The following is a 16,628-nucleotide window of genomic DNA, read 5'->3' on the forward strand; positions in this document are numbered from 1 at the left end:
TGTGTCTCTCGGCTGGCCTGGGAACGCCTCGGGGTCCCCCAGGAAGAGCTGGTGGAAGTGGCCGGGGAGAGGGAAGTCTGGGCCTCCCTGCTTGGGTTGCTGCCCCCGCGACCCGACCCCCCGGATAAGCGGTAGATGACGAGACGGTAGGGTTCTGACATTTTTCTGCAATGCCTTAGCAATGCCTTAGCTCTACCTCACAAGCTTGCAACTGGTTGTCGCAAAGTATGACGTGTACAGCTCGTGCAAGCATGCACGAGTTTCGGAACTAGGAACAAGCTTCTGCGCAAGACCGGACGAGTCAGTCTGGAAAGACGGTGCGGTCCATCTCACGCTCTCGCTTGCCTCACTGCGCCACTGAGCACTTTTCATAGAAATGAATGGGGATGCCATCTAGGAAGAAAAATCTAGCTGTGTCTATTAATATATAAGTCTATGATCTATCATCGTCCATGATGTATAACTGTGTAAACTGCACCATTGGTCCGGTGTGAATAGGTTGTTACTGTACAACTACTGTATCTAGTTAGGCTATAGATCAGGGTTGGGAAATTTCCGTCCTCAGGGGCCACTGTCCTGCATGTTTTAGATGTTTCCCAGCTTCAACACGCCTGTTTCAAATGAATGAGTTGTTACAAGGGCGTAACCATGGTTTAGACATTGGGGGGGGTCCAAATGAATACCCTTCCCCATAATATTTTTTTGTTAAGTGCATTGCCTACAATTCTATATTTATACATGAAAATTCACACATTTAGAACATAGTTTTGAGGACTACATTGACCATTTGAATTCACATCTGAAGGAATAGTGTGCTGGTTGAGGGGGAACACCATGCGTCCGGATTGCGTTCCGGGGGGGGGGGGGAATGAGTCTCTACAGGTTGTGATGTCTGGGGGATTCACACACTTATGTTTTTCTTAACAAACGGAAATACATACATATAACTTAAATACATAATAAATACATAAAACATAAAGAGACCAATCCATTGACAGGGTTGATAAAAGGAGAACTTATATACAGTGCTTATATACAGGAGAACTTATATACAATGGCAGATTTAGTGATTTAGTGATCTTAACTCCTATTCTCACTCGTTTCAATACATATAATAATGATTAATAATAATAATAACAATAACTAGAGAGGGTACAATTTTCTAGAGAAATTTTAGGGTGTGGTTGCGTCGGTTGTAGAAGGGTCCGTTTATTAACTGTATCCTTATTTTACAACTGTTATTTCTGCATATTTGATATAAAAATGCGTATGCCTATACTATTTATGAAGATTGCATAGATTTAAAAGCATACATTTTTTGCTGCTCATTTACAATTCAAAATACAAAAGGTGAAGTGTAGAATGAACGGTTGTCTTATTTCCCCTGCAAGAGGGAATATTGATAAACTATAACAGCCTCAGTTGAAAAGTTGGATTAGACGAAGATATTGGGCAATCCGGTGTAAAACGGTGCTAACCTCTATGACACCTTAAAGGGGCAATTGACTGCAAAACCGATTTTACCTTGTCATAGTTGAATAACGACAGTTCGGTGGGTAAAATGAACATACCGTGAATATCAAAGTCCATTGACACCTGTTTCCTATTCAAATCTTAAAAAGAAAAAATGTGGCTGTAAAACGCTAGCTTTTCAACAAAGCTACCGGTCTGACGTAGGACCGGGGACCGCCCTTTTTGGCTCTGGTCTGTATCTTTGTCACGCCCCAGAATTTACATCCAGATCAGTCCGAGGTAGTCTATCTCCGATACTAGTTTAGCTGCGCGCTGCTCTGTGTAGGCTGCTTATAAGGAATTACAAAGAAGAACGTTTTGAATTATAACAAGGATATCGAAAATGGTCGTGAATGCTGTGTTCCAGGCTGTACAGGGAAGGCTAACACTCACAGTCTTCCCAAGGAGCCAAACATTCAACAGGCATGGCTGCTGTTGTCTATGAGAAGATCCAGGCGAAGTTCGACACTCCATCATTCATTTGCTCTGAACATTTCACCCAAGACAGTTTTGACAACCTTGGACAATTGCAAGCAGGATTTGCTAGGAAGCTGAACCTGGAAAGAGGTGCTGTTCCGACCGTATGCTCATTGCAACCGCAAGCTATAAGGACAGTATGATGTTGTGCTAACAGTTATTAGCAATGCTAACGTTTCCTGTATGTAGCATACCAGGTAGAATGCTAAATAAGTTTCTACACATATCAAATGACAGCTAGACTAGCTGTAGTCGGCATTAGAAGGGAAGCTTCCGAAAAATAGCCAGAAAACGAACAGCAGTCTGGCTTACTGCTAACGCCTGTCTAGATAATCTATTTGAAAGAACTGGAGAAAGGCAGGTGCTTGATACAGGATACGTTAGCATTGCTAGTAACTGTTACTAGAACACCTAAACTGTAGGCATGTAAACAAGTTTAGCTTAGGTAGAATGTGAGCAAAAGAGCAAAGGTAGAAAGTGTGATAATTTAGTTTATTGGCAATGGGGCTAACGTTGATTCATGTTCCTGACTGTGTTTCATTCAAATAAATAACCTGTGTAATGTAAATCTACAATTCCCAATGCATGTTTGTCCAGATCTTTGTCATGTTATTTTTCAGCAAGTTATTTAGAGCTAGCTAGCTAACTGAAGCCGAGTAGAATCACGATATGGTTTGGTTGCTAAGATGTAGCCTAACGTTCTACCCACCCAAGTCAATCCAGTTTGCTTCAACAACAGAAGTGGAAACAAGTAATGTTATCATTTCAAATGATATATAGTCAATCTGTTGAAAACAGAGTTGTGTAGACACAATAGATTTATTTGCGTTTTTATTTCAAGTGTCCAACTTCGGTGTTTCAGCAAGTGCTGCTGTTGGCCGTGTTGCATTTTTGCTCCCCAGCTTCACTCGTTGAAAACCAACCAATCAGCGCGCAGCTTATCTAAATATTAATGAGCATACCATAAAAGGAGAAAAGCTAGTGTTTTTTCCCGGGAACATTTCAGAGGATCTGTCAGTGGGCATAGAACAGCACCCTGGCCATTTTCAACCCAACCAATGTTACATACCCTATTCGGAGACCTTAAGGAACAGTGTGAAATACCCCAAAAACCTAGTCAATTGCCCCTTTAAGTTTTTCCCTTCTAGCAATATTTTCAAGCATTTAGCCTACTCATATTGCATTAACATTAAGAACCCCCTTTGAAACAAGCTATTGTACAACATTATCACCGGCAGTATTTCAGATGGAATCGAGATTCAAACAATACCATCTGCTGACTGAAAATATGCCCCCAAAAACGTAAATAAGCTTGACATTTATTTAGGGGGAAATGGCTAATTAAAAAAAGTTTGCTGGAAGCATTTATAGTCAGTAACAATGCCAAATTTGGTCAGTATAGAGACCTGCGTGGAGAAGCTGACCCCGATAAATTGTGCAACGAGCAAGCTAGCCTACAGTAGCTGCTGTTGCTAGCCAAACTTCACTGAGCACTGCAGCACTTGTGCTATAGCTGCCACATCATTGGATACCAGTGGAGAGAAAAATGACGTTTCCTTCAGTAGTTTAAGTGTGGCAACTACTTGTTTACTCTCCTCTTGTCTTTTTCTTTTGTGCTCCGCTTGGCTAGTTGTGTTTCATTTAGCAAATTGTTTTTTGCATTCACTTCACTCTTCTACTGTCTCATATTAGGCACGTTCGACTTCATGCAACGCCGGCGGCGCCGACAGTCGGCTGCCTTGAAGCTGAGAATGCCATTGGCTGCTTCAAGTCAGCCGGGCTGCAGGCGGCTGCAGGCGACACCGGCGCCGCATGAAGTCGAACGCAATTGACCAACTGAAATGACATGCTTTGCTGCGCAGTTGCTGCAATCGATGGAATAGTCCACAGTAGAATGGGGTGGGAAGGGAAGCCTGCGTTGACACAAATAGAATAAACGATCTGTTGGTACTTTGTTGATACTTTTGGGGAAGGTTTGGCTTTTAAATTATTTGTATTATTATTAATATAGTTATTATTGATCATATAGTATTTTTATGGAGTCTTTCAAGGGGCCTCTGGCAGCTAGGGGCCCCAGGCGGCTGCCTACTTTGCCTAATGGTTAAATCTGCCCCTGCTTATATACCACACGACCCCCCCAAAGAATGAGTGGTTACGCCCTTGGATTGTTATCAAGCTCTGTGGAATTTGGGTAATGACCATTCATTTGAATCAGGTGTGTTGGAGCAGGGAAACATCTAAAACATGCAGGACAGTGGCCCTGAGGACTGGAATTGCCCACCCCTGCTATAGACAATGGGATCAGTATTTCAGACCTGCCAACATTGGAAAATTGTTTTGAGTACCAACCCTGGGGGCGGTGGATGCGGTGGGGGTTCGATGTCAGATCATGTAGGTGCGCACATAACACATTATATATTTTTAAAAGACACCTGATTTATTTTCAGAACAGAAATGGGTCTAACTCAGAATGGAGGTAACTCTTGGAGTTAATGTATCAAAATATTAAATAAACTGGAAAAAATTATAGCAGCAAAATCCTCCATACAGGACTTCCTCAGTTTGCTCCAAGATTTGCATATGCAGACTTTGCAGTAGAATTGGCTACATAGGTGGCAGACTTGGTCTTTCTTAGCAATGTGTCACTGAAGTTCTCCATGTAACACAGTGTCTTTGGAAGCCATCATGACTTTCTGGTGACAAGGGAGCTAAGCATCTCTGTGCTAAGGCTGGCATGGTACTTAGTCTTGTTCTTTGTCACCAAACTGAACTGACTCTTTCACAGTCTGCATCACTGTGATATATTACAAGGACACCAAGCATGACAGAAGATAGGCTTGCAAAAAGTTGTCTTCCTCCTCTTAGCATCATACCCAGTTCTCTCCATGCTTCATCAGCCCTCTTTGAGAGGATACCATCATCCAAGGTTGTGGATGCCGAAACTCCTCTTCAACATCATCCACTGTGACTCCCTTGGGCACCAAGCAGGGGAACCTCTCCATGAAATACCTTAGAGAAGAAAAGGTGACAGTTTGGCGTCTACTTATGTCAGCCACTGCAGCATGGTGCAGCAGTTCATCCCTATAGGGGAACTTGGAGACCATGTAATCAACTGCTGTTGTGAAATATTTCCACACATCGCTGAAGAATCCTTCTAATTTAAGGTTATCCTGACTTCTTCTGAATGCATGTGTCTCATGGCCAATGGACAACTCGTCATCAGGCAGCTGGTACTCCCTCTTTTTGTAAAGAGCGGGCTGACATCCGTTCTTTATCTCTTCCATCATTTTCATCACATATTCCGGCTGGGGCAAGCAAGATCTTTTGAAGCTGCAGCTTTAATGTTTGAAGTAAGGTTTGGATAAACGGCTCTTCCTTCTGAAGATTTTGGTTTGCTGTTTCAAACAATGGAATGGCTTGTTTTAAAAACAGTGCAGATAGCTTTGACTGTGGAACATTCAAGAATTTGTAAACCTTCTTTGGTTTGTCAACTCTATTTTCTTTCTTTTCTTTCACTGCCTTTTTGTGAGACAATTTCTTCTGCATTTCACCCACCTTTGTCTGCTTGAAAACAAATTCATTAAGGTCAAACACTTTTGGATTGGCTTGGGCTGACTTTGTGGGGTTGGGTGCTGCCTTTGGTGGTATTGGAGTGGCGTGTGCTGCCTTTGGTTGTATGGGAGTGGAGTGTGCTGCCTTTGGTTGTATGGGAGTGGCGTGTGCTGCCTTTGGTTGTATGGGAGGGGCGTGTGCTGCCTTTGGTTGTATGAGAGTGGCGTGGGCTGCCTTTGGTTTTATGGATTTGCTGAATGCTACCTTTGCTTGTGTGGTAGTGGCAGATGCTGCCTTTGGCTGTGTGAGAGTGGCAGATGCTGCCTTTGGCTGTCTTGATTTTACTGGTAAGGGCCTGTGTCCACCTTTTGACTCGCTGTTGCTTGCTGTAAGAGTGGACGAGGATGTCGGGGCAGCTGGGGTTGTAAGAGAACGAGATGAGGACTTTAATGGCTTTGGGTGCTTCTTCGTCCCTGCTGCTTCTTCTGAAAAAAACACGGTCAGCGGTTCCCACTGCTCAAGTAGGCGATTCACACATTGGAAAAGGGATAGCCACCTTGTTGAGCACAGTTTAAGAATCTTGCTCACGCTGGGATCAAAGATTCGGACAACCAAAGGATAGAGTTTGGTATCATCCATGTCCGATCGGTCATCAGTTGCTATGCTGTATGATTGGGTCATAAGATTGGTGATGGTCTGTTCTTCATTCACCGACAGCGTATTGACTATGGCTGCAGTCTTTGTTCTTGCACAGCTGTACTTCTTGGCTATCAGGGAACATTTTCCGAAATAATGGCCCTGCGTGATCAGCAATGGATAGCGGAAAATTGTGCTCTGCTGTAAAATTTGAAAAAAAAGTTTCTGCGCGTATTGTGCGCGTATCCTGTTCTGCAAAACATTTCGGGATTATTTTCGGGACTGATGATATAGTGCTTTTCAGCTTTTTATGTTTTGCCCCTTCAACGTGGCGTCTGCAATCTATTATATATATACGACATGTAATATATTACATGTAGTATTGCATGTATCACTATCATTAACATATACATTCATATGTAACCCAGCCTCATACCTGTCAAGTGTCATGTTTTGTCAAGTTTTTTTTTCTCCCCACGTCTGACGTTTGAATGCAAGCCCAATTACATGATGTGATACCAGGACAAGACAACTGCTAAGACCAAATGATGGCGCTGTGTTCGCTTCTTTATCATTTAACTAAATTCTAGTCAGTGGGAGTTCTATTACGCTATTATGGCGTATGTGTACACCATAGAGGGCTGTCACGGACTTCTGAGCATGAACTTGAGAACATCGGACATGTTCAAACTTGACAGGTTGGCCATATGATTCACTGATAATATGCATCATAGCCTAATGTGATAGTTACCTGTTGCTCCTTGGTGACTGATGTCACCCATGTACGCTTTGATGACTTGGCACAGACAGACTTTAAAGGTTGAAAACGTTGAAAACCGGCAATGCATTATTGAGCGTTATGCGTACTTTTAGACCACCAACTCGTACCAGAAAATGTTGATGTCAAAATGCGTACCAGGTACTCAATGCGTACATGTTGGCAGGTCTGGCATTCCTTGTACATGATCTAAGAACTGTGAATCGGAACCAGTGGCTCTTCCTGTAAACTTTGCCACTTTTAAATTTTTTTGCTGCAACGCTCTGCTCAAAGTAATTGGCCATCATCTGTAGCATGTGTTTTACTTTGCTACCTGTACACCTCTATGACGACATGAATAAGGTCGTTGACGTAACTGTTGACCAGCTTCTTGCCTGTCCCCTTCTCTATCATAAATGAGTCGTCTACATAGATGTGACACTCAAAGTCAAAAACGTCTTTATGCTCTTCCTTAGGGTCACCTCTGTAGCGGTCCAATCTGAAACATTAACCACAAATTAAACTTCTTCCTCAGAGTATATCAATGATAAGTGGTTTAGGAATGGTGTGTATGAAGTTTCAGTTCACCTAAACATCGAGGTCAGGATCTTCAGCATCTCATCATAGGTCTCATGCCACATGGTGGCACATAGGTAGATAACACAGTTCTCCAGATCATCATTACTAGAAGCAGGGAGAGGAGAATTGAAATACTGTATAACCTTAGATAAATATGTTCTGACTTGTGAGATAGGTGTGCACTCACCTCTCCTGGTTCCTGGCGCGGACCACCTTCATCTTGGTGTTGAGTAACAGAGACAGGTCAATGAACGCTGATTCATAGAGGCGGCGCACAAAGAGCTGGGAGGTCCTTTCGATCCGTTGCACCTTGATCTTCCAGACGTAGTAGGTGCAGGTTAAGAAGCCCAGCCACATGCAGATGCCTTCCAGGGCCAGCAGGGAGAATGGCCAGGTCAAATATGGACTGTTCAGAGACGTTCTACAGATGCTTCTGGTGAGCTCCAGCAGAACCACTGGGGTGGTGTTCTTGGTGCTCAGTTCCACAAGACTGGAGCAGAAGTCCTGGATGGAAGTGGAGTCTACACCCTGCAACTTATCTGCCTGTGTTATGAAAAGGATGATTCCCAGGATAAGCATAGCTGGACCAGTGGAACACACTGGTAATGCAAAGCTCATCCGGATGGCGTGGATCTTACATGCCACAACACCAAACCAATGGCAGGCAGCAGAAAAGAAAGCCTGCATGAAGAAGACGATTAGGCCAATTTTGAGGCTCTCCATATCTTCCCCCAAGTAGAAGTCGCTCCAAACAATTGTGTCAGTAAAAAGCTTGTAGTAGATGAAATAGACGGCTGCTATTATCAGAGTTCTCAGGATGCTGGTCAAAACAAACACAAAGTCTCTGAAGCCCTCCAGCTCTGTAAGCATCTCTTGGATGCTGTTGCTGGCCTGCAGAGAGTTCTCCCACCAGTTTAGAGACACCAACAGGGAGGCAAACACACCAACACCTACATACACAAAACAGTCACTTTCCTGATTGGCCACGTAGGAAGACACACGTACGTAGTAGTCAATTCCCAGCAAGAAGTAACCTGCCAGGACCAGGATGAGGGAGCAAATTGGGAAGATGATCTTCCAGCTTTCTTTTTGCAGGCGGAAGACTATCTGTAGGACTGAGGACAGGATGCACACACCTCCAGAAATGAACAGATTTGTGAGGACGTCAAACTGGGGCATCACCACTAAGACCAGGACAGAGGTGCCCAGAGACACCAGACACTCGATTATACACATCTGGAACATAGAAGGACACTTTATAGATCACAAGTCTGGTACATCAGAGGCACAGTTTAAAACATGTCTAAAGTGAAAGAAAATCAGGAATTGATCACATAGCTTGATGCCAGATGAGACAATGTTATAGGAGACAAAAGATGTATAATATTATGGTGTCAATCATCATCAATTGACCTTTGGCATAAGCCAAGCCCACCTTAGTTACCATTGTTAGTCCGTCAAGCGTTGCTTCATTGTATAGCTGGTCCTAAACTGCTATATAAGTGCTGCATGCTGTCAGTGTAAGTGATTATTTTTGGAGTAATAACTCCAGATCGAGGGGAAACCGATTGCAATATGCAGTGGATATATTTAGAATATTCAAATCAACAAGGAAGGGGACATATCAATAATTGAAGCAAAGCATCCTGTACTACACTACAGTAGCCTACAGTAGTACTAGTAGAGGGTCAAGGTTAAACTGTTTCAGTGATTAAAGCAAATCAATTTTTAATTGGTTGTATGGCGTCATGTTCAAGTTTATAATCTACGATTCCGAATTAAAGTAGGCAATGTAAAGTTTCCAGCACAGACCCATTACTAGAGCTAAATAGCCTACGTACTGTTGGAATGTAGCTGGCTAGTAATCTGTTGTTATGGTCTAGCTAGAGCTTGCAACACTTTGCAATGTTATCATGTGAGATAATATTTGCAAAACTGGATTTTAAATGATTACTTACTAGTATGATTTACTATTGCTAATATCATACTAGTAGTAGTGGCTAGATACAGCGTCAGTTGACAACATTACGTTAGCTTCGGTACTTTACAGCAGTTAGTTTAGTTTGTTTATAATAGTAACTCTAAAAGCTAGCTACTGATAAGATAATATTATAAGTAGGTCAAATCATTCTAGTAAATAGTAACCATAATTTTTAAATCCAGTTTTACGAATGTAATCTCACATCTAATAGCTTGTAGGGCTTCAGAGAGAGTACAATAGCAACACAGTGGCCGTTTATCGATCCACGTTTTTTTCCGTTCTTGCAAAATCGTTTGACGTCATCTTTCATTGCCCAAGTATGGTTCCAATCCAAAGAAGACAAGTCACCAAGAACGCCAAAAATACTTGAAGTGTTCTTGATCCGCCCCTTTTATTGAGGATGCATCGGTTGGTGACTTGGCCAGCAAGAACGCATCTGATTTCCCAGAAGTCATTAGGTGTGTTCGACTTCATGCAGCGCCGGCGGCGCCGACAGTTGGCTGCAGCCGGCTGCCTTGAAGCTGAGAATGCCATTGGCTGCTTCAAGTCAGCCGGGCTGCAGGCGCCTGCGCTGCATGAAGTCGAACACACCTATTGCAAGAACACACACATCTTAGGGTGCTTTCACACCTATTAGTCCGTTTGCTTGGTCCGAATCAGTGGATGAATTGCTACTTTGTTGCATTTTTTGTTAGGTCCGGTTAGTGTTCACACGATCCTGTTTTAAGCGAACCAACGTTTGTAAAAAAAAACAATGACGTTTAAAAAAAACAATGACACGCTCGATACATGTTTTCCCTCAAGTAATTTAGCTGCTTATGAGTGGCACGGCTGTCTCTGCCAAGTGTCAATTTCTTTTTCAACCCACAATGCACTACATTTTGGTTTGCTTCCTGGAATAGGTCAATATTGAGTCCGATTACGTTCAGACCTAAAGCGAATCGAACCATGGTTCACTTGAAACCGGACTGAGTCCCGTCTTTTTAGGGGTACCATGGTTCGGTTGTTTGGTCCGTACCAGAGTTTGAAGGCGTTTTCTCACCTCTCCAAACGAACTGGACTTCACACCACGGTCCGACTGAAACGGACCAAACAAGTGAAAGCACCCAGGGTGACAATTGACACTTGGCGGAGACAGCCGTACCACTCATAAACAGCTAAATTAGTTGAGGGAAAACGTGGAGGAATGATGAAGTGAAGGCTCTTCAGCAAATATGGGCTGATGATCCTATTGCAGAGATACTTGTGGAGACACATAAGAGTAGCGAGGTATTTAAATTATTTAGTGATATACTGAAATAACGGGTCATTGGAAAAGTGATAGCTCGTGGGACGAAAAAAAATTATTCCCATGGTTTGATAACCTGGATATAATCCTGAGTAGACCTTCGAGCAACCCAAAAAACGTGGTTGTGCAACACCAAATCATAACAATTAAAGATAGTATTGCAATCGCAATATGCTGCTGTTGCTCCATTGTTGTTTGTGACAAGGAAGTGATTTTTCTTCTGTCCAATAGATTAACAACCTGTATGACCGTGTGTCAATAGGTGTGTTCGATTTTATGCAGCGCCGTTGGCTGCAGGCGACGCTGGCGCTGCATGAAGTCGAATACACCTAATACACGTCACACGTCAACATACGTTTTTTTTTACAAACCTTGGTTCGCTTAAAACAAGACCGTGTGAACACTAACCGGACCTAATGAAAAATACAACAAAGGAGCAACTCATCCACTGATTTGGACCAAGCAAGCGGACTAATAGGTGTGAAAGCACCCTTAAATTGTTCGCCGTCCTTGCGGTCTTGCAAGACCGTTCTCGCATGCGCTTGTTAAGAACGTTCTTCTCAAGAACGCAAGTACGTTCTTAGCGTTCTTGATTGATAGACAGCCTGAACGTTGAAACAGAAAAAAGTAGATGTTTGTGGATCTATAAGATTTTCAGCTGAGAATGTGGCATGCCACACTGTTTTACTCTTGGATTTTGGGCTGTGGAAAGGGGAAAATTTACTTTCCCCTCAACTTCAGGGGTACTTGCTATCGGCTTGTATGTTCCGTATTGCATTTTACACTTTAACGACCGAAAGCTTGACGGAGCTTCTTCAAGTAGTGACCGGTAGTTAAGGTAGGGTTGGTCAAAGCCGTTTTGGGGCGTGGTTTTTGCGATAGGTCAATTGATGAGTTGTTTATTATGGTACAATTTGTATCAAACATTATTACACACACTGACGGAAACATTTGACAGTTTTTCTCGATTCTTGACACACTTTTAATAAAACTGGGATCAGCTTTATCTCCATTATCACCTAACAAATGTAATGGTATCCTTTTTTTAAAGTTCTTTATAAGGTTATTATGTGTATCAGAGGTTTAGTATACTGTGTTGTATATTATTTTGTATATTTAGGAAACGTATTATATTTTAGCTTATCATAGGTGTAATCTATGTTCTGAAGACTTATATGTTATGTTATGCCAGGTTGCTTTGCGTTGTCTTGTCGTAAGAATTTCAGTGCCCAGTCTGACCTTGTGTTGTTCTGTGCATCTGACAATAAAAGACTTAAACTTTTTCTCATTATATAATAGGTTTATATATTATTAAGTTTTGAAAAGTTCAGCTTGAGTTTGAAACGATTCAAAACCAAATATCACCCCCCCCCCCTAAAAGCCACTCCTCCAAAACACATGAATGCACTGCCGAGCTACGCCCGGGAGATAGACAGAGACAGACAAGGAGCCCGTCCAATCATTAGTGCCAGTCCAACCTTAATGATTTGTTGTGCTTATTACAGTCCTGAGATGCCCACAGATATTAGATTGACTTAATTTTACTGTCAAACTTTTAGATTTATTGATTTATGTTAAGTTTTTTTCAGCATGTCAAAAAGTGTTTCTCAACAACATTACCTACCCTGCATTTAAATCTTTTGTTGGTACAAATCACTTCCATTAATGTGAACCTCTTTTGAAAGTGTGCAAAAACAGCACTACAAGGGAGAACATCCAGGTCAATGTTCTGGAACCACAGAATATGGTGTATGCAATAATTGTAGTATCAAAAGGCACATATGAAGAAGAGGGTAAACTATGTTATTATATATAATATATACAATATAATGGTATTGTATATATTGTAGGTACTTATAGTTTGTATTTATTGGGTCATTGTGTAGTGATTGATTGAAAAGCCTTGTCATTAAATGGCAATTTGTATGTTTTGCCAAATGTATTCAAGCAATCGAGAAAAAAGTTAATGACTTCCACAACACATAAAAAAGTTATTTGGGAACTTATCATGATCACGTTGTTTTTGTGATTCATTACATACCAGGCCCAAGGTCTTCATGTTGGGCTTGACAAAGCTTTTGAATGCACATTTCCAAAGAGACTTTATGAAGACAAGCAGGTTTGGGAAAATGAGGCACAACACAAGCATCAGCATGTAGAACTGTCTCTGCTTACGGGTTCGCAGAGAGGAGGGACTTGACAACGTGGACAGCACCAGCAGAGTGCCCTGTGTGAGTGAGTGTGTTTATGTTAGTGAAACAGAGAGAAAGAGAGATAAGAGAGTACAAAGAGCAGAACATAAAACCAGTGCCATTGGGAACAAAGTCAAATACCCCATAAAACAGGTTGTCATGAGGATGACAACATCATCAATAAGGAGGGAGGACAATCTGGAGATAATTTTAAACACTGTCATGACTAGTGATCTAGATTAAAAATATTTTTCTCTTCTGATAAAATCCTTCTATGCTCACAATCCTTTCAAAACAGTCTAAACAACAACAATAACTTTCAGTTCAAAACATAAAAGATAGGCCAACTTGCACTTGCAAGTAAGAATGTCATTGTTCTATGTTGGCCAGTTCATAATAAAGTAACAATAATTTAAGGTTACCTTGCTGATAACAGCACTGGCAAGGACCAGCAAACCCACTATCAATGCTACTAGGTACTGCGCCAGTGCAAAGCAATGCCTTGTCTGCTCCTTCTCCGCCCCGATAGGGTTTAACTGGAATGGGTCCCATGTGTCCCTGAGAGGGCCACAGGGAATATAATGTCATCCACATCATCATCACATCCATAATAAACTATAACATTGTGGGTAGTATTGTAGGCAAATTACAACACCAAAAACTAAAAGTGAGTGTTCAGTTGATAGCCTCTATCCCAAGAAGGGGGCATTGGGATAGAGGTTGTGAACTGAACACTCATGTTTAGTTTTTGTAAATACACAGTATACCACACAGCTTTGTTTTACAAGTCTAACAAAACAAATCTGGGTGGAATATTTGATATGTTTATCATAGTATATACAACTAGAGAGGGTATTTCTGGGGAAATTGTAGGGTGTGCTTGCTTGCGTCGGTTGCAGAGGGGTCCGTTTTTTAACAACATTTTTACAACTGATTTCTGAATATTTTATATAAAAAATGCATAGCCTACTTATTATTTATAAAGATTACATAGATTTTAAACAGTGGCGATTTCTGTAAGACTGCAAGGGAAGCTCAGCTTCCTCTAACATTAAAAACATTTCATGGTCAAATATTTACTATTGTGTTAACATTTTAAATGCGTATCGAATTCATATAGAAGACAAGTTTGTTCAGAATTATCTACATAGATAGCAGCTCGACTGACTGATGTGCTTCTCTTACATTCCCGTAGCGCCACAGTAATTTCCCTGTTGAAGCTCAGCTTCCATGGACTTTAATGTGGTTACCTTAAACAGTTTTTTTCAGTGTTTCGAAACTATACGGTCATTGGATAAATGCTGATTATGTACCGCCCTGGACGCTTGCCGTCTCTGGGGGTGAATGGAGGATTGGGCTGGCCTGGACGCTGGGCTTCCGCGCGATGATTGGAGGGTCTGTCGAAAGACTGCGTCTCCTTTTGATTGACAGTGATTTTGTACTATAAAAAGGCGAGCACAAGTCCCTTTGCGGATTTTGCAAGTGTAGGCAAAAGACAAATTGCTGCAACCTATTTCTTGGTATTTGCTTGGCAAAATTGCTAGCCAATTTTCATCATACATTTCATTCACCACATTCGTGTTTCAGTTTAACCTAATTCCCACATTTCTTCCTTCAAGATTAATATTGTTTTGTTAGATTGTTTGTTCTTTCATTCATACCGTAGGCTATGCTAGAGATGTAGGGGTGAACTAGCCAGTGAACTAGCCAAATAAATTGAAACATTTTATGATGTAGGCCGAAAATTAGGTTTCCCCTCTTTGAAAGACCAGCAGCTGCCTTAGATTTTTTTTTTTTCTGCTCATTTACCACTCAAAATACTAAGAGTGGAGAGTAGAATGAAATAGTTGTCTTCTCATTTCCCCTGCAAGGGAAATGGTGATCAGCAGCCTCATAGATGAATCAAAACGAATACATTTGGCAGACCGGTGTAAAAATGTACCTGATCTCTATGACTTAAACGTCATTTAATGTTTTTCCCTTCTCGTGATATTTTCAGGCATTTAGCCTACTCATATTGCATTCATTCATTAATAAAGAACCCCCTTTGAAGCTTATTCTAACAACGACGTTACCGGCAGGAGCTTTCTCAGATGGAATCGCAATCCAAATAGTACCATCTGCTAAGTAAGGGATATCCCGCTTATTACACGGCTACTTGCCAACAAAATTACTCAACACAGTGTGTCTTTTTACAATTTATTTGTTACCATTTGTAGTGTTGATCAGCAGAGATATAGTTCGCCAAAGACGTCAAACTTCATAGACGAACATTCTTTAGGCTTCAGATCAGCTGACGTCGCTAAGCAACGGAAAAGTGACCAGACTACTTGCGGAGTGCTACGAAAGACGTGAATCAGAAGCAAAAAGGCCACTTTCCTTGACAGTGGTCTGTTATTCATAGCAACGGTCTGTTATCAGAAGATATCAGACCGCAGAACGTTGGGAAGCCCCATTCAAGTGAATGGAGCTTTCAACAGCGTTAAGAACAGCCGTGTAATAAATGTGAGATAACAATGGTTTGTGCTCGCCGAAGGCAAGCACACCCCAATAATTACTGTATAATGCTATATACACACATTAGTCAATACAACTCAGCGTTGCATATATTATATGCCTATAATGCTCACGTAACATTAGGATTTGTTTGTTAATAAATTCTGAAGACATACTGTCTCTACTTGGTACAAATCAAGACTAAAAACAATAAAATATTTAAATTAAGGCCCTCAGCTGTCTTAACTATCATTCAGCAAGGTGAATGAGCTTTGGCTGAAATTATAACATTGCAGTAAATCAACACAACCGTTGGCCAGTCAAGATAATATATTCCTGCTAAGGTTCATGTACAAATAATCAAGATTATGTCATATACTTGATATGTGAGCAACAGTGGGTGGTAAAAATAAAGAGGGCATAGAAAACTTGAGGATACGTTTTCTTCCCTCTGCACTCACAGTTTATTGCTTAATAAGACCGCATTACTTAAATCAATGTACCAAACGACAGATTACAGAAAGAAGCTTCAGTACTCAGGTAGGAAGGATGTTTTCTTCATCACAATGAAAAAAACATGTTTCTTTCTATATATGCCAATAATGGAGCGTCTAAGAGAAGCTGAACAGAATTTTTAAATTTCTTTGTTCTGTGCAGTGGTGTGGATAGTAATTTGATACAGGTAGTGACATTAACTGAAGTGACATTGTACTGATTTTTATTCAGTGAACACTGTTCTAATAAAGTAAAAACATTTATTATACCATACATACCTGTGTCTTCCCTCTCGTTTGCGTCCTCTTGATTTGAGTTCCTCCATGTTGATAGTAGGCAGTGACTGGTTAGCCAGTTGTGTGTGGTTAGTAAGTCTGATGGTATTAGTTAGTTAGGCCAGGCATTAGAACCTAACTTCCTAAACTGTGCTTGAGTAAAAATTGAGGAACGAGTGTGCAGGTTCACAAAAACCCCACACCATCTGCCAAACTGGGCTGGGCTGGTTTTACTGTAGTCATGAACAGGTACAAGGATCAATCTCAAGATGTCACATGGCAACTGTCACTGTATCACAAAACACATCTATACAGTTATTTGATAGCTAACTGTTTTATTGTTGAACTACAGCTGAATGACTGTACAAGGGTAGTAATGAGATGGCTT

The 16,628-nt window shown here is 41.3% G+C and overlaps 1 protein-coding gene across 1 annotated transcript in view; it reads right to left on the reverse strand.

The window, feature by feature from the left end:
• The window catches only part of chs1 (chitin synthase 1), a 64,198-nt gene extending 47,908 nt beyond the window's left edge, over window positions 1-16,290 (reverse strand). Inside the window, exons 1-6 of the mRNA XM_084709048.1 lie at window positions 16,244-16,290; window positions 13,397-13,532; window positions 12,824-13,009; window positions 7,701-8,749; window positions 7,523-7,618; window positions 7,269-7,433 (exon numbers count right to left, since the gene is read on the reverse strand). Of these exons, the coding sequence (XP_084565174.1) occupies window positions 7,269-7,433; window positions 7,523-7,618; window positions 7,701-8,749; window positions 12,824-13,009; window positions 13,397-13,532; window positions 16,244-16,290 (1,679 nt within the window). The remainder of the gene's footprint in view (window positions 1-7,268; window positions 7,434-7,522; window positions 7,619-7,700; window positions 8,750-12,823; window positions 13,010-13,396; window positions 13,533-16,243) is intronic.
• Between the last annotated feature and the right edge of the window lie 338 nt (window positions 16,291-16,628).

Source organism: Hypomesus nipponensis, chromosome 11 (genome assembly GCF_054491055.1).
Source record: "Hypomesus nipponensis isolate SF chromosome 11, ASM5449105v1, whole genome shotgun sequence".
NCBI lineage: Eukaryota > Metazoa > Chordata > Actinopteri > Osmeriformes > Osmeridae > Hypomesus > Hypomesus nipponensis.